The 21,772-nt window shown below is 40.2% G+C and overlaps 2 protein-coding genes across 5 annotated transcripts in view; both read right to left on the bottom strand.

Annotated features, from left to right (window-relative positions):
- The window catches only part of LOC124129036 (hyaluronoglucuronidase-like), a 64,958-nt gene that overhangs the window by 23,202 nt on the left and 19,984 nt on the right, over positions 1–21,772 (bottom strand). The window contains exons 5-10 of one of the 4 annotated variants that reach the window (XM_048394616.1): positions 15,299–15,349; positions 14,456–14,653; positions 13,750–13,861; positions 13,316–13,425; positions 12,293–12,436; positions 11,675–11,906 (exon numbers count right to left, since the gene is read on the bottom strand). In XM_048394616.1, the coding sequence (XP_048250573.1) occupies positions 11,726–11,906; positions 12,293–12,436; positions 13,316–13,425; positions 13,750–13,861; positions 14,456–14,653; positions 15,299–15,349 (796 nt within the window). In that variant the 3' untranslated portion in view covers positions 11,675–11,725. Of the gene's footprint in view, positions 1–11,674; positions 11,907–12,292; positions 12,437–13,315; positions 13,426–13,749; positions 13,862–14,455; positions 14,654–15,298; positions 15,350–21,772 lie in introns of those variants that run through there. The other 3 variants (XM_048394614.1, XM_048394618.1, XM_048394617.1) reach the window with 3 other exon arrangements.
- Positions 15,754–18,551, bottom strand: LOC125378685 (heparanase-like). Its single transcript, XM_048394625.1, has 4 exons — positions 18,385–18,551; positions 16,976–17,106; positions 16,290–16,463; positions 15,754–15,896 (listed from the first exon to the last, which is right to left on the bottom strand). The coding sequence occupies exons 1-4, from the start codon at positions 18,534–18,536 to the stop codon at positions 15,793–15,795; spliced, it is 561 nt and encodes a 186-aa protein (XP_048250582.1). The 5' UTR covers positions 18,537–18,551; the 3' UTR covers positions 15,754–15,792.

The following is a 21,772-nucleotide window of genomic DNA, read 5'->3' as shown; positions in this document are numbered from 1 at the left end:
AAAGTGTAGGCTAAAATTAAAATGTCACAATTTGTGTGTGTGTGTGTGGGGGGGGGGGGGGGGGGGTGTAAATATACTCTTGGAGCTGAAATCTCTGGGCATGTACTTTTGGAGAAAATATATTTCAATTTCATATGTATTTCTGTTTAGATGTTAAGCATATTAAATGAACAACTATGAGTCCAGGTATGATGATATCCTTAAATATCCTCTTCATATTCCCAGTTTGTTCTAGCATAGTCGTTGAAGCGTTTGATTCGCCACATTGGTACAAGGTGTGAAGCCCATTGCTTGGTGTCACCCATCATAATATTGTTGGAATATTGCTACTCACTCGGACAAAAAAATGAAAGTCATTGGGCTCACTTGGGCCTTTGTTCCTGGTAAGATTAAATAATTAATATTTGGAACGGTATCAGTAGACAGACGAATTTTATCGAAGTTCGAAACAGAATAAATCTGCCCAAAATAGTTGCATAAGTGAGTGAATGATTTGGGTTTAACGTTGCTTTTTACAGTATTCCAGTTATATGATGGCGTGTCAGCTTAATATGGGAGGAAAGCCCGAAGTGATGCATGTCTCAGACGTTTACCACTTCGGTGAAACCCATGAGCACGGGTATGGTGCCGACAAACCTAGAAACATAATCGGGGCGAACCGGGATTCGAACCCACATCATAGGTTTCTGGCGTGCCCAAGGGACGCAACTCTGCATAGCGAATCGCGGCGCCTTAGACGACTGGGCCACCCGTGCCCACCATAGGTGCATAAGACTAATGGTATCCACAGAAAACACATAATCGAGTACAGGTACATAAAAATATCATTGTAAGTTTTTTACTGACAGGGAAGTAAAAGCTTTGTTCAGTGAGCTGTATTAATTGTGGGAAAACATTCAGTGCATGAGTATATTTTATATATGTTCACCACCTATGCTATGGCTGATTAAACTTATATTTCTTTGTCGCTTTTAGTTTCAACAAAATCAGTAAATGCACTATCGCGTCCCTGGTCCATCACTTGATTTTTGGTTCATCTAAAGGTTGCCGTCGCATAACAAGAATGTTGCTGGGCGACTTCGGGCAACAAACTCTTACATTTATCAATATCGATTTTGAAATATACACATGTATTCCTAAGAATAGAAAGTAACCCATGATTAATGATACTCAGATAGGTACATATTGACACAGCTCAAGTAAGTCAAAGTATTTGTAACATAATCATTTACGTCTTGATAATTAATACAATTTGAACCCATGCGGGGATCTTACCTGAATTCATCGCAGTGTATGCCTCGCGGGTTTGAGTAGAATTTCTCAGTGCCGTAACATTCACTACACTGTCTGAACCCGGTCTCTGCCCTCTTCCAGGTACCAATCTCATAGGAGTTGGTGGGTGTGCCGTCCCCAAACCACACGTGCACCTGGTCACAGGCCTTGATCTTTAGTGGCATCGTCGTGCAAGACCTGATGTCGACGCCGTACAGGGAGGTGTTGATGAACACCCAGTCTCCAGGTGACGTTATCCGCAGGGAAGCTAAACACATATGAAGATATATAAGTCAGTAAGACCTATCCTTAGTGAACTATCTCGTTCCGAACACCTTACCACCTTTCGAAATTTATATTACGTATTGATACAAACTGCACAATTCCTAAACAATCCAAAATCAGCCCAAAGCAAGTGTTTGACAACCATCGCACACAAACACAAACCATATTTTGAAATATTTGCAAACATTGCATGTTCTGTCCACTCTTATAATGAGAATGCTCTCCTACAATGTCATATGTTCACCTTCGGTGTTATGTAAGGTGAGACTGACCAAGAGTAGACACACAATCCCTTTGGACGTCATAACAGGAGGCCAACCCAGTTTGTGTGCTTCGCTGCAGAAGACCACAGAAATGTGAACAATCCTAACTGGACGCCAATGTTACAGATCAATATGCATTAAGTTATATATTTTTCAGCAAGTACACATTACTTCAATTAGTGCCATAAATCAATAAGTGTAAACTGTAAGCTATATCTTAAGATTGCTTATAGTAAATAACTGTCAGACAGTTGGATTAGTACATAACAAATCAAGTATTTAGGCTGTAAATTCATATTCAAACAAGGTAGTTTTACTTGTCCTCTGTTGCACGAAGCTTTGCAAATATAGCATCCCAACCGCCGTCATGAAGCAGGAATGTTGCTGAAATGGAATTAAATCAGAGCATCTCAGTGATGAGAGTACCTGGAACCTGACACACAAACTGATCTATATTACTTTTACAAAGCCAGTTGACATTTCAGCTGTAGAGAGAAAAGTCAACAAAGCGCCATCAAGTCAATACACACATATGATTGTGTTGATTTCATTTTCTGAGTATGTGCTTCTGCGGTCGTGGTGTGTATACACGTTTCTTTTGTAGAGGTGGCTATTTCAGCCTGTAAGCTTCATCTGTAAACCCACGCAGCCATTAGTTCATTAATCAATGAAAAACAAAAAGTAGGCCTTTTTTCCATCCTTAATGCTGGGCCGCTATTTTTTCATCGATTGTCTGAGGTTTTACAGTTGGATCACTCTTTCCGGATTGCTAAGAGGGTATGTAAGTCCCACATCGGAGAATTTTTGTCATTTTAATATTCGGCTTCACTGGTAAAATATCGCCAGTGACTGAAGGGATGATATAAATCCAGCCAGTGTCCATGCAGGAAGCAAAGGGACTGTAAGTCCCGTTGGTCCCTGGTATGGTGATCTCCCTTTAGTTACTGACGATCTCTAGCCCATTTTTATATTGTGTTGTTCACTTATACTTATGACTTTTATATATTCTCAACTAGTTTTAGATAGACTCTGTGATATTCTAGTTAGTGTACTATCCATCGTTACAGCTTTTTATATTGTCTAAATATGTGTATTATTAATGTACTTCTCGTCACGATATGGCTGAAATACTGCCGATGTGACGTTAAATCTTAACTCACTCACTCACTCACTTTCCTGAAATGAAATATTCTTAGAAAGTACCTCAAACGAAAGAAATCTGGATTTTTTTTGGAATAATAAGCGGTTACTCTACACAAGGGTAAAGGCATGGGCATTTATTAATGAGCTGTGTCTCACATGACTTTCATATATATTGACCAGATGATGCCTAGATAATGTGAACAATATAAAGAAAAATGTATGCGTATCTGGCAAATGTTATTTGGGTCTATTCACTAGGCCAAAACACTTGCGTGATGTAATTAACAGCCATTTTTATTCAGCTAATTGAGTGAGTGAGTGAGTGAGTTAATATTTAAAGTCACATCGGCAATATTTCAGCCATATCGTAACTAAAGCGAGTTATACATTAAGAAAAACAACATTAATTTCAGCTAATTTAGACTTGAGAAGCCGGTCAAATCATTCATGTTAGTTGAGGGTTCAACCTTGTGAGCACACCTTTGGGGTCACTGTTCTTTTGCTCATATAACCTCTGACATTGTTACCTCTGATCTGATCTTTGACCCGTGAAGATCCGGGATGAAAAAGGTCTTCAGCGACCCATGCTTGCCGTAAAAGGTGACTATGCTTGTCGTAAAAGGCGACTAACGGGATCGGGTGGTCAGGCTCGCTGACTTGGTTGATGCTTGTCATCGATCCCAATTGAGTGGATCGATGCTCATGATATCAATGACTGGATTGTCTGGTCCAGACTCGGCTATTTACAGACCGCCGTCATATAGCTGGAATATTGCTGAGAGCGGCGTTAAACAACAAACCAACCAACCAACCAAATCCTCTGATCTTTTGGGGCCATGTCGTCTAAGGCACCGCGATTCGCTTTGCAGAGTTGCGTCCCTTGGGCACGCCAGAAACCTATGATTGTGGGTTCGAATCCCGGTTCGCCCCGATTATGTTTCTAGGTTTGTCAGCAGCATATCCGTGCTCGTGGGTTTCACCGTAGTGGTAAACGTCTGAGACCTGCATCACTTCGGGCTTTCCTCCCACATAAAGCTGACACGCTGTGATATAACTGGAATACTGTTAAAAGCGGCGTTAAACCCAACTCAATCACTCATTCACTCCTCTGACCTGTGCACATTGACCTCATTTTGTGACATCACGCAGCGTAGGGAATGTAATATTTAGACTGAATTTGTAACATCTTTATTTGTGTTCATCGAAAGGTTCAATGGTTGTGTATAAACGTTCAGTTTATAACATCTCGCATATCTCCCCCTATCGACACGAGAGGGTCTCAATTTCGGGGAAATATGTGTGTGTCACTGTTTTATCTAATTATAATTTAGTAACGAAGTGACGACAAGGTCAAGAATTTCGTGTCAAGCAAGTGACGACACACATTAAGTGACGTCATGTTGCCAGTCAACTTTTATGTGTTTGTGCAATCGATAGCTGGCAAAGCCAATGGCAAAGCAAATGGCTAGGCTTTAAAACGCATAAGGGTCAGAACATTTCCTTGATTACTAGGAATTAGTGTTATTGATGTCATTTTGAAAACAAACTGATAAGCATGCCTTAGGCCGAAAGCTCCATATTTAAGTGCATGCATCAGGTGGTCGCTAAGTGGCCGAACCGGTATCATTCCTGCCCGACACTTGGAGTGTGATTTTGTTCCAACGGAAATTAGACTTATGAATTACAAAAATGGTCTTGATGTAACTGAGCATGAAATGCATTAAAACACGTGAGGGGAAATTTTCCCATGGGTCGCAATGTCGCGTTGTCGCATTGTCGCGCTTTAAATACTTGTGCTACTTTATATTTTACCAAAGGGCAACAACGTGACAAAATGACATTTCTCAAGGTCAAAATATGTTGCGTTGTCGCATTGTCGCCCCATCTACAAATGTATAAACAGAGCCTTTAATTGCGCGACAACGTGACAATGTGACAATCTTAAATATTGCTAACGTCTTGTTGTCGCATTGTGGCCCTTTTCGATAAATGGTGCGCATGCCTAGTAGGTGAATTATTCTACGCATAAGTAGAAATGGTTATACTACGTTTCAAACTACAGTGGTCTTTTGTAAGCTGCAATGGTTCTAAAACCAAACTACCCATGGCTATGTTGGGTGCTTTTCTCAAAATGAAAACAATCTGTCATCGGTGCTTCAGAAATTATTTCATATATCGTTGTTGTCGGTGTCGTTTTTTTAATAGAATTTTATAAAAATTTACTCTCGATTTTCACCGCTATTTTTCCTTTTACACCTTATGGAATCTGTTTCGTCGCATTATCGTGACGGGTTATTATCTGGAGTTGACGTTTTATATTTACTCAAATTGTTTACCAGTATACAAGTCCTCTACCAAATGGCATTACATGCTTAGGCTAAATAAACCAGTGATTGTTATTATGATCGAGCCCCCACGCCGTCGTGGTACGATGACAAGGCAATGAGTCATATCGTATCGTTATATGGTATCGTTAGGTATAGTGAAATCTTTTATGGCTGTATACTAGTTTTAAATAATATTCTGTGATATTCTAGTTATTTTACTGTCCTTTGTTGACAGGCTTTTGTTGTTTAAATGTATATATTATGTATAACTTTTTGTTAGTCACGATATGGCTGAAATACTGCCGATGTGACTATAAATTTTAACTCACTCACTCCAGGGAGCTAACTCTAACCAGGAATAATTCATTCACGTTTAACCTCGAGGCTCAAAAGAGGATTTATTTTACGCATTAAGCATTTCCCTAAATGACATAATTACGTGGATGCAGATAATAATGCAATCCGCATGACATCACACATCCATTTCAGAAACACACTCCTTGTGGGTAAGGGGCCGTCGGGTAGCCTAGTGGTTAAAGCGTTCGCTCGTCATTCCGAAGACCCGGGTTCGATTCCCGTTGCTCAGGCAGGGATAATTTGTAAATAAGAAAACAAAGGACTTTATTCAAATAATTGAATCATTAAAAGTGTGACAATAAAGATCAGTGTCCCCACTGTTTGTGCAGTTGTCTCCAGTGTATCCTGCCCCACTGGTGGCAACCGTCACAAACACATGCAAGGGCAAGTCAATTGTTCACCTAGAAAAAACACAGGAACATGAGGTACAAGTCAAAATATGGAATTGCATCTGACATCATTTTTTGTCACTGATGCGTCAGCCACATGTCTACCATAAAACATTTTGAAGAGAGGGCTGGATCAAACAACTTCTGAGCAAGAGTTGTGTGACGCTCTTTGAAATATTGATAGACACAACCTGCTCGATTGTACCTTAAAACTGGCAACCCCAAGGGCTGGAGATGCAGGAATATTGCTCGATACAAGGGGAAGGTTAACTATTGGACATCTGAAGTCCACCCACTGGTCATTCAGTTTTGTCACAACTTCTTGGTGCTTTAGAATAAGTCAAATATTCTTTCCAGTCAGCATACCTCACCGACACAACAAAACAACACAAATCACATCAAAATAGTGATTTGAATGTTTGTTCGATATATAGTTGATTTATAGACACATGTTTATGATAGAGTCGGAATCGTACAATGGACATTGGTGGAATTTTTTATTTTTTTATGATTATAGAATGGTGTTTGTCGTTTTTTATTTAATAGAATCACAATGATTTGACACGCAAATCCCCAAAGGACATAACGTAAATACAGCATGAATGGACTTGAACAGAAAGTGACAGTACCTCAAGGACTTCAGCTGATCAAGTCACGAACACTCAGTAAAGACATGATCGGAGTGCAAGAACTCCCGCTGATAAAGTCCTTGACACACAGTTAATGACATGGCCGAAGCTCAAAGTGGGTTGGTTTGTTTGTTTGTCGGGTAGCCTAGTGGTTAAAGCGTTCGCTCGTCACCCTGAAGACCCAAGTTCGATTTTCGACATGGCTACAGTATGTGAAGCCCATTGCTGCTGTCCCTCGTCGTGGTATTGCTGGAATATTGTTTAAAGCGGCGTAAAACCATACTAACTCACTCACTCACTGCCCCGGCCTGTATTCAGTCTTTGATAGCTGGCTTTTCTTAAAAAGGAGTCTAATTTGAGACAGAAACCGTTTAAAAACTCTTAAACGAAATTCATTTGGATAGGTAAAACGTAGAAATACTCGCAGAGTGCCTGCCACATATCTATCGCCGATGCCAGGAGTGCCACCCCCATAGCCAGACGATGTCTCCCCTAGCCACGCCACCAGATCATGATGGTTGGTTGGTTTGTTGTTTAACGCCGCACTCAGCAATATTCCAGCTGTATGACGGCGGTCTGTAAATAATCGAGTCTTGACCAGACAATCCAGTAATTAATATCATGAGCATCGATCCACGCAATTGGGGTCGATGACATGCATCAACCAAGTCAGCGAGCCTGACCGCCCGATCCCGTTAGTCGCCTCTTACGACAAGTATAGTCGCCTTTTCCGGCAAGCATGGGTCGCTGAAGACCTATTCTATCCCGGAATTTTCACGGGTCCCGAAGCTCAAGGACTACAGCTGATAAAGTCTGGCTCACCCAGTTTGTGACCGATGTACCGAAGCTGTCACGAGTGACAACCACCTACATTCATCGCCACCTGGGGCGGTCGGGTAGCCCAGTGGTTAAAGCGTTGGCTCGTCACGCCGAAGACCCGGGTTTGATTCCCGACATGGGTACAATGTGTGAAGCCCATTTCTGCTGAAATATTGCTAAAAGCGGCGTAAAACCTTACTCACTCACTCACTCATCGCCACCTAGTTTGTTTTAACTTTCGCTCACGTGATTATCTCGTAACGTTTCCATCATATGCATGTTGTTAAGTCACCATATCAGAGGGTGAGTGAGTGAGTTAAGATTTTAAGTCACATCGGCAATATTTCAGCCATATCGTGACTTTCAATGGTTATACATAATAAATACGTGTTAACTACACTATCCTGTCAACAAGGGAGAGTAAAATAACAAGACTTATCACAGATTATTATTTAAAACTAGCATGGAACCATAAAAATACATCACTAGACAGGACAATACATTATAAAAAAGAGAGCTATAGATCGCCAGCAACTGAAGGGCCATACTTGGAACCATGGGGATTTACAGTACCTTTGCTACCTGCATTGACCCCAGCAGGATTTACATCATCCCTTCAGTTGTTGGCGACGATTAGGGAAAGTCACCATATCAAACTATCATATATACCACAACAAATGATCTAGATAACGAAAATCTGACATGTGTCAATGTTTTAACTTCTGCTAGCGGTAGTATTCGACTGTAAACCTGAGATTCAGTTGAATGTAACTCGTTGGATTTATGAAAATATGTATCACAATGGGGTAACCTCTTCTTACTTCTGCTTGTGTTATCACAAATTAGTCCCCGTGCATGTCGTGCGGGCGAAACCATCTATTTTTCTTAATGCACTGATTGGTATTTGGTTAAGGCTAAGTATGAATCAGAGATACCGATTGTTGATTCATTTCAGAAGGAAACCATCACAGATTTCATTTCTGTTAAGCAGAACTGGACATGGTCTGTGATGCCTCACCTCCGACATACAGAACAAGAACATCTTTACACGAAAGTCCAATTCTCTTTGACATGTTGGAAGAATAGTTTGAAAATATGTGTTTATCGTTAACTTGTACTATCATGCACGTAATGTACATGCATACAGTCAGCACAAAACAGAGCGTGAGAAGTATGCACATTGTGATTACATGTACCTGCTTTTTTGCCGCTTTGAAACCATTTGCGTCTTACTACTTTGAGGTATGTAACACGCCTCGGAGACGTGTGGGCTCCAAACTCGAGACCATTCATTGTCTATGTTTAAGATTGTTACGATGTGACACTACAGGGTCGTTATAACCGCTTGAATTCAACAAGTGATAAAGATCGTTGGTGTGGGATTAAATGTCCCTGAAAATACTGGGAACAGAGTTTCACGAAAATGAACATATTTCACTGTATATGTCCTTAATAGTCATTGTTTTGTGTAAAGAGAATAGTTCTGATCCTTCTTTCAGAGACACAAATTGCATGTTTTGAGGATCCCAGCACTTGTGACAAGCATGACACCCAGAATCACCACAGAGGAAGGATAAAGAATAACATCCATTTGGGTGAGCTAGATCTTTGGTGGGCGTATAGTTATAACAGGCCTTAAATCAGATAATCCCGAGATCGTATATTTCTCGATTTTCCATTAACTGACTGTCCATTCCCGGTTCGGTTCGGCATCGGGACACAGGTGGCCAGGCGAAACCTACATGAGGAAAGTCACCAGGGTAATACTCTCTTCACCGTTTGATGTCATTTTTAAATTGTTTTAATTTTTTGACGTAATTTCACTCAATGAAGAAGCTTCAGAAATCACTGAAATTATGAAAGAAATGTTTGAGTGCACCGGCCAATTTACCATATAGTACCAAATGATTTGTAGCGCTGTTTGTAACCATGTTACGGCGATAAATTGGACACCACTATTTAAGTATATTGGGAACTTTAGTCAATATTATTTTGAGAAAGAAGCATCTTACTAAAGAAAATCTTGATGTTTCTTGAAGAGAATGATTTAACACAGAAGGGAGGGGTGTCGTTATTTTTTTTAAGCATGGTGTATAGTCTTCGCACATGAAGGATAAAAGTACTGTCACTGATGGGTACACACGTCGATACATCACACATGCGTACAATGTGTGAAGCTCATTACTGGTGTTACGGTCCCCATCGTCCCTAGTATGGTGATCTACCTTCAGCTGCTGGCGATCTATAGCCTGTTTTTATACTGTGATGTTATGTTTAGTGCTATCAATTTTATTATTCCATACTAGTTTTAAGTCTACTTCTGTGATAAGTCTAGTTATTTTACTGTCCTTCGTTGACAGGTTGTTATATAAATTTGAATTATGCATTATATTTAACTATTGATAGTCACGATATGGCTGAAATAGTGCCGATGTGACTTAAAATTTAACTCACTCACTCACTCTGGTGATACGGGCTGTGACATGTACAGGAAACATATTTACACCGTCGTTGTCTTCTGCTTTTATGACACACCCTAGACACAATAGATGAAAAGGCTGGTACGTCCAGGAGAGTTACTTTTGCACTAATCGATCGTAGCCTTTTTCTCCATACTTATCTTCACGTTGTACAAATTGATCTTGATCACGTCTGTTTGGAGTGTACTCATATAATTTCCGATTATCTAACATGTTATCGACCCTATTTTTTTCATCTGTTGTCAAGCTTGGCAGAACCTGCTGTTTTCCAGTACCACAGCCGATATAAGAGATATGTTAGGGACACAACACATGTGTAGCACTATGTCTGATCGGTTTATTTCATAAAGGTATGTTACTTAGTTTACGGCTTTGTTCTCAAATCCACGTTGGTAAGCCAGGAAGAAAATAAACAAAGAATACAGTTATAAGGTTCAGTAAAATCTGTAAACCAATCTTCCGCGAATTACCTTTGTGTTTAGCCTTATCCTTTACAACTGAATGATATTACATCAAATAACGACATTCATCTTCATTGAAGACTCGATTGTTTATGGGTTGTGCAGATATATCCGGAATATAATTAAAGCGACAAAACTCTTTCCATATCCAATAGAAATCTCTTGCATAAATGTCATGAGCAAGTGTGGATGAATCACTATAAAATAGGCCGTCATATAGGTGGAATATTGCTGAGTGCGGCGTCAAACAGCAAACCACTCTCAAATAGTGATGATATCAGGTGTTCGCTAAAAGGTGAGCATATCCTGCCCAAAACGGTGACACCCTTTACAACCACATGCAAAGGCAAGTCAATTATTCACCTGACAAAACACGGGAACATATTGTACAAGTGAAAATAGAAATTGCATCGGACATCGTTTTTGTCACTGATGTGTCAAAATTGGAAATGTCCTCCGCATGTATACCATAAAACGTTTTGGAAGCTTTGCTGATGTCTTGAATGTTGTAACCTTGATAAAAAAACTTATGAGTAGAAAGTAGAGAGTAGCAAGAGTACAAAGAGCATGCTCGATTGTATCTCAAAAGTTGTGAAATGTAAACACCAAAGGCTGGAGCTGCTGGAATATTGCTCGACATGAAGGGGAGTTGAAGTCATACCTCTTGTCATACAGTCTCGTGGAGAGTGTTTTGTCACTCAGAATTTTATGCATAGATCTAAATATGAAACAGATGAGGCTATCTCTCTGGTCACCTTTATTTCTAGTTCAGGTGGGTAAGTCAGTGTAAGGGAATTTGCTATTTGAATATTATTATTCGATATCACACCCTCGATACCAGGGGGCACGGGTGGCCCAGTCTTCTAAGGCGCCGCGATTCACTGTGCAGACTTGCGTCCCTTGGGCACGCCAGACACCTATGATTGTGAGTTCGAATCCCGGTTCGCCCCGATTATGTTTCTAGGTTGGTCAGCACCATACCCGTGCTCGTGGGTTTCACCAAAGTGGTAAACGTCTGAGACCTGCATCACTTCGGGGTTTCCTTCCACAGTAAGCTGACACGCCGTGATATAACTGGAATAATGTTAAAAGCAGCGTTAAACCCAACTCACTCACTCTCTCCAAAAGGATTTACTTTGGAAAACATTTTGTTCGGTAAGTGTCAGTTATTCATTGTTTTACACAATTTCCTTAGTCAAACATATTTCAATATATATATACCGTCTATATCCTCAAAACACAAACATCATAGCGTTTTGGCGTTTATTGAAACGTTTAGGAAAACAGACTGCTGGTTCAGTTATCCGATAATGGGACCGTGGCTTTGTGAACGGCATGCCGCTATGTTGGCGTTGGGGATGACGATGAACCCAAAGGAGTTTCCAGGTGCTGTCATCGTCCCAGTTCCCAAAGCTTTTGGCGTCATGTGTGGTATTTGGTTGTTGACAAGTTGCAGTGTTTTGCCATTGAGCTGTACTTTTCTGATAACAAATACATAAAAAATGTCTATTGGTCTCCATGTTATACATTGATTAATTATTCCTCCTTTCAATCGTTGTCTCATCTGTCTATTTTAAATGTGTACGTCTTCAGTCACTTCGTCTGATCCTGCAGTTAGTTCTGTTGGCCATAGTGTGCGTTCTCCCTGATCATGGACAATTGCTCATGTCTGGCACAGATTGACTGCAGCAAATCAACACACACTCACCCATTTCTGTTATAGCTGCTGTTTCACAGTCAAATGTGTCTCAGAACTATCCTCAGCGTTCACAAGGAACCATTGATTTATGAAGTTAATGCAACATATTGTGAAACTTGAACCAAGGACAAAACCCTTTGGTTGAAAGAAAACATATTATATACAAACTGTGACTTCAAATCTCCTCCCTCTGGAGTCAGCCAGAATGTGTCCACACCTTTGGTGTTCAGATCCGATATGCTTAGGATTACGGGGTCACTATTTAGGTTAAGAGCATACACTGTGATACTGCCAGGCATGTAGTTATACACGCTGAAACATGAATCGATGATGTCACAACAAATGTCGGAATCAGAATATAAATTATGATTGTTAGCATTACGTTCGTGAACTCTAGCCATTTGTTTTGCCAGTAGCCATTTTGTGTAAATCCCACGAATTTACGGGTCTGTAAGGACATCGTTACGTCATAATGTTTGATGTGACGCCATGTGTTTGTAACGTCACGCATAGTTTCATTACCGAGATTCAACTGGGATTATCACATGGACACATTACATCGAAGTATGGCTTTGTAGCTCGTGAACTCGAGTGAAATATATTCATGACATATGCCAATAGCGACAGGGTACATAACATTCAGCTCGTAAATTCATTACTTAGGTCTGGGCTGTTTTTTCAATGTTTGTGAGGATATTGACTTTGATAAAATGTTATTGTTATGTTTTCTTATTGTGTTAAACATATATTTATTGCATGTTGCACACTCACATGATTAGATGATATGACATGATGCCTGGCCCTCAACGATAAATTGAATATTTTGGAATATTTGTTAAAACTTCTATTTTGGGTATCATTGTTTCTTTCTTTCTGTATTTGATATAATGTTGATTGCTAGTGATTTGTAAGGTGATGTCATGGTAGGCCAAGACATATTTCGTACATTGTTTGCCACTTGTTAATGTTTGAGTGTAATTAAGGTAAAACGTTGCTAGCAGACTCTTTAAACAGGTTGAGAAAAAAATGGACAACTAACCAAGTATGTTCACAGTGAACGTACATGTTTCTATTCCCCAAACACATGTGGTTTAGTTTCTAATTCAATATTTGCTATAAGGTTGATTGTTAGAGATTTCTGATGTGACGTCTTTAAACAGATTATGAATAGCGTGTGACTAAACAACTCACTTGTTGAGCTTCGTACAGTGGGCATACAGTCGGAGATTGTTAGATGAAGACGGAACATCAAACACTTTGTTACCAACAAGTCTCTTGTAAAGAAGCGTCAACCAGTAGTCCTGCCCAAAGAGAGCTTCCATACAGAAAGACAATATTGGCATTCATGTGTGTTGTTTTGTGCCATTGTCAGCAACATTAAAAATGAAAAACATATCTGGGTATGCAAACCAATGGTTGATGTTGTGATAGTCGAAATAAGATGATGCATAATTAGACAAGTCAAAGAGCCTGGTCACCCAATACCCAATGCAGCCGGGCTTTACAAGCAGGAGGTTCTGTGACATATGATGATGTGGAATTCCGACAAAGGAGCATCGACGCAATGACATTGTTGAACGACAGTGTGACATTATGACATGTTTACGATACATGCGTGTACGCACAGGATTGGGGTCGTTGTTTCTGTCAAGAAGTGAATGGTACCCTCCGAAGAGTGACTGGCGCAGGACCCCTTTTAGGCCATATTTTGCTGATGCACCTAGTTTATCAAGCCACCTGGAATTAGGATATAGCAATCAACACTATCAAATTTCATGTACGTACAATGATCTTTCGTAATGCGCCGTTTATGTAACAGGGAAAACAAAGCGAAATTTAATTGTTCACACATGTACTGCAGACATTATCAACGGTATATCATATCAATGTATACTTGAACTTCTACACGTCAGAACGAGACGATTTACAATAGCTTCACAGCATATCGAGTTCCAACCGACAATTAAGATCACAACCATCTGACAAGCGTGTATGGGCAATCTGCATCTACATCAACGTATGCTTCACCCACTCGAGGGGCGGTCGGGTAGCCTAGTGGTTAAAGCGTTCACTCGTCGCCCGGAAGACCTAGGTTTGATTCCCGACATGGGTACAGTGTGTGAAGCCCATTTCTACTGTCCCCGCCGTGATATTGCTGGAATATTGTTTAAAGCGACGTAAAACCATACTCACTCGCTCACTAACTGCTCCGGCCTGTATTCAATCTTTGATTGCTGGCTTTTCCTAAAAAGATCCTAATTTGAGACAGAAACCGTTTAAAAACCTTTGAAACCAAATTCATTTGGATAGCTAAAACGTAGAAATACTCACAGATTGCCTGCCACATATCTATCACCTATGCCAGGAGTGCCTCCCCCATAGCCGGACGAGGTCTCCCCTAGCCACGCAACCAGACCATGATGGCTTCGGACCGTACTCATCACTGTCTGTAGTTCAGATATAAGATGATCCATTGTAGAATACTTAGAAAAGTCTTCCAGCTTGGCGGTTTGTCCATTAAAGTAGTAACTGAAAATAGGAAGGTGATGTTTTCACCGAAATGCTAAGCGTGTTACTGTATACACAACAATGAGCTATGATACTATTGTTTGTTTGTTTGTTTGTTGTTTAACGCCGCACTCAGCAATATTCCAGCTATATGACGGCGGTCTGTAAATAATCGAGTCTGGACCAGACAATCCAGTGATTGATAACATGAGCGTCGATCCTCACATTGGGATCGTTGACATGCATCAACCAAGTCAGCGAACCTGACTACCCGATCCCGTTAGTCGCCTTTTACGACAAGCATAGTCGCCTTTTACGGCAAGCATGGGTTGCTGAAGACCTATTCTACCCCGGATCTTCACGGGTCTATGATACTATTGGTGTCTTTGGTCCTCTCTATATGTTTCATTCAAAATTCCTGTTCTTGTTGATATAGAAGTCCTACACAGTGGTTAGTGATCTGTGTAATCTATTAAATCGATCCATCTGGAAATGTAGGTTACTATCAGTTGTTAGCATTTACTGTCCCATTGATACTTCTACCTATCATTTCAGCATATATGTGTTGTCATCTTCAATTTGTTGTTTGTGCTCCATGGCCTTTAATTGTTGTGCGTGACATGAAAACTTCATCGTGGTCCTTCACCCGGAAGAAAGTATACTCACTGATGGATGGTCAAGACGTCTATGACACTGGCTCCCCCATGGGACAGGAAGCTGGAAATACATTGGGCAGATAGTAACTATTATGTATGAAACTTGTTTGAACAGTCGTTCACGGTGTGACAGCTTGATGTGAGAGTAAAAGCACGAAATGATGCAGGTCGCAGATGTGAAACCCACAAGCACGGACAAGGTGCTCATAAACGTAAGGGGCAGATGTCTGCACTGTGGTTTGTAGCCGCTAAGGCGACTGGATCACCGGTGCTCCCTTGTATGCTATTGAATCAAGGCCTTGCTTAAATTCTTAGCTGTAGCGTGCGAATAACAGCAGGCGTTTGGCATAGCTACGGCTCAATCTAAAAACAAGCTAACTCTCGGTTGGTGACCACAATGAAGCTTATTCCCTTGCATTGGTGATGCAGTGTTTATTTTGTTCGTACTTTTTAATAAACGTGTCTTTATAACCAGCTATGTCAGGTCCAAGGATGAGACTGGACTTATAGGCCGTTCCTTGGAGAACTTGCTTCAACTCCTTGTAAGTCGCTTCCCAGCTGAACATCACTGACAGTAGTATTCCAATTTCGGTATAACAAGTTCGGTTCTCCATGAAAAATACGTACGATGATAATAAATAAATTATGATACATTTATCGTGAAGTGAACAAATATACGGAGCATATTAATATCGTTTGAATGTATTAACAGTGATGACACTATCCTGTTGCATTTAATGTCAATGTAAAAATACGCAGACAATCCTGTATTAATATATCGGGTTTCAGAAAATAATTGGACCAGACAAACACAGAATTATGTGCAACTTCCCATGGCCAGGCCGTGGGGTACGATGGCAAGCAATGAACCAGTCTGACCACCGATCTATTTAGTCACATTATACAAGTACAGGTTGTTGGGCGCCTCTATAACTCGGGGTGCCTACAGGGATATTATTTATGTGTAGTTGATGCGACATACACATGGCTTCAAAACCTACCATTTCCCAGTTCAATCCCTGCAAAAGTGTATCCTTTGTCAGAGGAATATTTAAGCAACTGCTTAGCGTTTGATGGGTTCCACTTTGTTCCATCGCGGAGCATCAGATTGAGACCAAGCACTAATTTCAGTCCGGTCTTGTGAACAAACTTGTTGAACTCATCCCAGGTGTTTGCTGAAAATAGATGTTTGAAAATCGGATTTGCCTACATTCTAATAACATATTGTTTCAGTTGTATATGTTTTTAGAATGAGTCAAACCACGCTTGTGGATATCTGTATCTTAAATTGTGACGGATGGAATGAAATTAGTAAATAAAGAAATTCAGTAGTCACAGGGTCATTAGATACAATGACAACCAATATCACCCAGTACTGTTCGTCGTGCAGCAAAGTCCGGATTAACGAATTTGGGGAACAAAGTAATGTTCCTTTCTTCACATGTGAACGTCTTAATTCTTTTAATTTCTAATTAGTAGAGAGAAAACGAAAGCAATGTAAGTGTCATAAAATTACATTTCATTTCAAACCAGTAATTCCAAATGAGAAGACTTTTGTTGGATATGGATTAGTTTCTATTGAGTAGCCCGGAATAGCCATTATGGCATATGTAGTACCATTTGGAGGTAGACTGGAAATCTTTTCTTTTTTTTCTTGGACGATGTAACAATTTAAAACAGCTATCACCTTGGAGTTGAAACTGTTGGCCAGTAGCTATGTTGTGAGTCGGGTTAAACACCATGAAGTCCCCTGATGTGCCTCCGACTCTCAGATACCCAGGTGCTAAAGCTATTCCAAGAGTCACAAGTTTGGGAGAGCTGTTAAAACAGACAAGCTTTCGAAGGTTTTGATAGTATATACTAAAAGTCAGTTTGAAGTGCCTGAGTCAGTTCGATTCTACATCCTGACTGTGTTAATTTTTCCATCACAAGGGATAAATAATTCCAGGTCAAAACTATAAAGGAGCTTTTAATACTATAAGTACTCATTCAGTTATTGTCTTTTTAAAATAAATTGAATTGTATCATCTATTTTGTTAATATGTTTTGTGTATAATACCTTTTTTAACATTGTTAGTGGCAGTATCCTCGAAGGGGGTTAAAGTACTGTAAAATTATTGTCCCCCTGAGAGGGTATCGTAAGCCCCTGTCATTCAAAGAATATTTACATTTACTACGCTTTGAAACGTAGAAAATCTGTCATTTTAATTTTGACTAAAATTATGGACAATCGCCAGCGACGGAAGGGATGAGATTTCTGTGATAAGTCTAGTTATTTTACTGTCCCTCGTTGGCAGGTTTTTACGTAAGTCCCTATGTATTTATATGTTTAACCCTTAATAGTCACGATATGGCTGAAATATTGCCGATGTGACTTTAAATTCTAATTCACTCACTCACTCACTCACTCACTCGATTCTACATCGCTTTTAGCAATATCTTGCAACATCAGGGCGGGGAATCCATAAATAGGCGTCACACATTATACTCATGTTTGTAATCAAACCTTGGCCTTCGACGTGAATTTTTCACTTAAAACACTTACCAACCGCTCCGATCAAAATGGAAGCTGAAGAAATATTAAATTTGATGACACCAGGTGTCTTCAGCAACCCATTGTTGCCAAACAGAGGCGACTATGCTTGTCAGTTCAACTTTTTCCAGTGATGTCATAAAATTAACTTCCAGTTATATCACGGCGCAAAAGTCTTATGTCATGCATGTCTTAGACTCCTACCACTTTGATGAAAGCAACGAGCACGGGTACACTGTTAGCACACATAGGAACAGTATCAGGACGACTATGGGAATCGAACCCACAACCATATGTTTCAGACACACGCAGGTGACACAACTCTGCACGGCGAATTTGGCGCCTTTGACAATTTGTCCATAAAAGTCCATAGTGAGTAAGTGAGTGAATGTATACTCTCCACACCTTTCTCATTAATATTCCTGATAGATCTTCATAATCCACAAACAATCGAGTCTTCAGGAAGGTCAATGTGGAAATTGAAAATAATTTGCAGTATAATCATTCAGTTGTCAAGGATAAAGCTAGACAAAAAAGTAAATCTGTGAGACGGTTATATGTACCTGACGTTGTGATACTTCAGATTGTACTTCAGTTGACCGCTGTCGATGGTGACGCCAACAAACATATCATCAATTACCTGTAACACATGGTCAGTTTTTACCCTGATATGTTCTGTGTGCAGGGACGCAGTGAACGGCTGTATCCACGCCATTCCAAATAAACACAAGACGATCCTATCCTTGAACATGCTGACTGGTACTTAATGAAGAAGTTTATTATCTCTTATATTGGCTGAGGTGCTGGAAAACTGCAGGTGCTACCAAGCCTTGAGGACAGATAAGGAACCCAGACACGCGTATTTCATAATCTGAATGAATTCCAATGAATATCTATATTATGCTCACACTGTAGGCACTCATGAAGGGCAGCCTACATAAAGTGAGTGCTTGGTAACGCTTATCGCCCTTCCCCTCGTGTGGACCCATGAGAGAATGTGTCCTCAGCACGCCTTTGCTTGTCATAAGAGGCGACTATATTGGGCAACCTATTTGTCACGAAAAATATATAAATTTCAACGGGGCTATTTTAGTATGTTTCCATGATGAGGTCAATACATCATTAAATGAATAATGAGTTTGTAAATAATTTTCCTCACCTCTGAACATGCAAGAACTTCAGAGAAAAGGTGGTACTAATTTTCTATGTATATATATACTATTTATTCAGACGTAAACGTGAGAACAAAGTCGATTATTTCTAATCGAACAACTTCTGCCTCAATGGAATTGTTTGCATTAATAAATTACAGACTGTTTGAAACATGCGCGAGTACACATATATAGATAATTTCTAAATTGAAACTAAAAGGTTAAGCCCAAAATAGGGTCGGACAAAGCTAACTTGTGAGATCAGCAAAAGGCCACACAAGATCAATGAATAAAAAACAAATTTTATTGTTTTAAGTTTTGAGTTTAGAATCACAAAAGGTAATACAATTGATGATGTAAGTGGCAAGAGCAACAATAAACAGGCACTATAACAAATGTTGGTGCACAAGAATGTCCAGAATCTGTCACTGTTCATTGTCTTGAAATAGGCATGTGCTCCGTTCTTGAAACCGGAAATGTGTTGAAGCTGGCAGGAATCTGGTGAGTTTAGATCCCGTTTGCAGTTTGCAAGTAGGTAAGACATAAATCAAGTTGTAAAGGGACTAGAATAGCCCTCGTGTTGCCAGCCAGACTTTCACAAGCTGTCACGGCACGAACCCTCCCCACCCCAAATGCTGACCTGTCAAACTATTGACTTTCACTTTACCTAAGTTTTACAAATGTGAAACAAAATTGAAAATTTTACATTAATTTGTACATTTATATACTTATCCTAATTCGAACAATGCATTTCTTCCTTCTTTCGATCCTTGTGTGGACACATCCTAAAAGTTTTCCAGTTTGTTAAACCATTTCACCCACACACACCTCGCATCATCATTGTCACTACCCAAACAAATGCGTTACAATCCTGTGCATCATGACGTAAGCAGTTTAATCACCTGACACCCTGTGCCATAGCATTCTCTTTCTTGGATTTGACAGGCTATTGTAACTGATGCCGGTCTGGAAATTACAAATTACAAATACAAATTAATGTAAAATGTTCAAATTTTAAAACTTATCCTATCTCACATTGTGCAATTTATCTCAGTGTTGGTCTGTGGGTCGCATAAATACATGTGTTATGTTTCTTTACATAGAACATCATTTCCAGAACGACTGCAAAGGTTTGAAGTAAGGAACCTATTCAACCACGACCAATTCGGAAGGGGTCTCCAGTCAATTTTTTCTACAAGATTAACAACCACATAGGCTCTAAGACATAAGGCTGATCAGCTTGGCATCTCATTGAAGATATGAATCCCACTGTGGGATTGAAGTATGCGAAGGGATAAAAAAAATCCAAAAGAGGGTCTTTAAACCATTACTGAGACATCACATGCACAAGACAGAGGTGTGCAGGTAAGTGTTTCGGACACGAACGAAACCGCTGCAACTTGCGACAACTTCATAAATAGACACTCGATCTGGAAATCTGGACATACAAACCATAATAAACAAGGGTGTGGCAACTTCATAGATAAAGACTAATGTGTTTCCAGACGCTGGATCTGGGAACCCGAACTTACAAACCATAATAAACAAGGGTGTGGCAACTTCATTTATAAAGACCAACGTCTTTACACACACTCGATCTGGGAACCCGAACTTACAAACCATAATAAACAAAGGTGTGGGTCTCCATCATTTCGTTACGAAGTACGAGTCTGTTGTAGCAGGAACGTGTATCAGTTATCTGCGTTGGTGAGCCTGCGTTAGTTGCTGTGCCAGGACCAGCAGATCAAACTGATGGAGGCCAAGTACATCAGTAACAGGGAGATATGAGGTAAGTATTCGACTTCTAAAAACATCGCCACATGATGGCGTTGAGGGTGCAGTTACCGTGCAGTGCAATTGTGGATGTGATAGCTCTCGTCTCGTGTGGGTAAGACGTCTGAGGCGGAAATAGGAAATAAATTGTTTATCATGAAATATGATAATGTTATTAATGCCAATTTATATTTTGCCTAGACTCCTATGACAGAATGCGATGGCTCATGGGCCAATCTGGTGATACAGGCCGCTGAATTCTGTGTTTTTATAGAAAAATGCCATGGGCGGAACCTGCCTGACATTTGTCCTTTTATTAACAATAGCTTTTCAAGTCTTTATTTCTGGAGTATAACACCCCTGTAACCCTGGTGTGCAAGACTGGTTTCCACTGTGGAACTGTCCTTGTTGACACTCGATGACGGGTTGGGAGCAGGGGTGCTGAAATATTTTCTTACAACATGGCTTTCAATCCTCATTCTGGTTCATCTAAAACAAACAAACGCAGGCATATGAAGATGTCCCTTCACAGGTAACTGACTCATGGCCAAGGTTCATTGTCATCTCATCCGCTGATGGCCATCCCCTAAAACTGAACCCTTTTGCAATCTCAAAGGGAATACAAAGTATTTGTGGGGAAGTAAAGAACGTCACACGTTTACGATCTGCCTCAATCCTTGTGGAATATGATCGGAGGCAGCAATCTGTTAATCTGCTGGGTCTCCTGCAGTTTGTTAACACAAAGGTTATAGTTTCTGAACACTGAATATACATCACTGAATTCAAGCAGAGGCATTGTGAGAGATCGTGCTCGCTGTCCTCCAGACTTGACAGAGGAAGACATTGCACCAAGGTGTCACTACAGTCAAACGTTTTACTAGAAAAACCGAAGATAAAAATATTGTAAATACTAACACCTACCTTTTAACGTTTTCACTTTCAACTCTCCCCAAATCAATCAAAGCTGGTTACTTTTCCATCAGCGTGCAGGTTTATGTTCCAAATCCACTCCGGTGTTACAAGTGTC

Source organism: Haliotis rufescens, unplaced genomic scaffold (assembly GCF_023055435.1).
Source record: "Haliotis rufescens isolate VD_foot unplaced genomic scaffold, xgHalRufe1.0.p SCAF_13, whole genome shotgun sequence".
Lineage (NCBI taxonomy): Eukaryota > Metazoa > Mollusca > Gastropoda > Lepetellida > Haliotidae > Haliotis > Haliotis rufescens.
This window is presented reverse-complemented; position numbering and strand designations above follow the sequence as displayed.

Bases quoted from the DNA above. Each gene is read 5' to 3' on its own strand.
- LOC125378685 (XM_048394625.1), bottom strand. From the start codon at position 18,536: ATGGCGTGGATACAGCCGTTCACTGCGTCCCTGCACACAGAACATATC. The intron at 17,107-18,384 runs GTACATATAACC...CTGTTTTAACAG, and splicing joins CTGAAGTATCACAACGTCAG to CTCTCCCAAACTTGTGACTC. The intron at 15,897-16,289 runs GTAGGTTTTGAA...TTTTTCATGGAG, and splicing joins AGGGATTGAACTGGGAAATG to AACCGAACTTGTTATACCGA.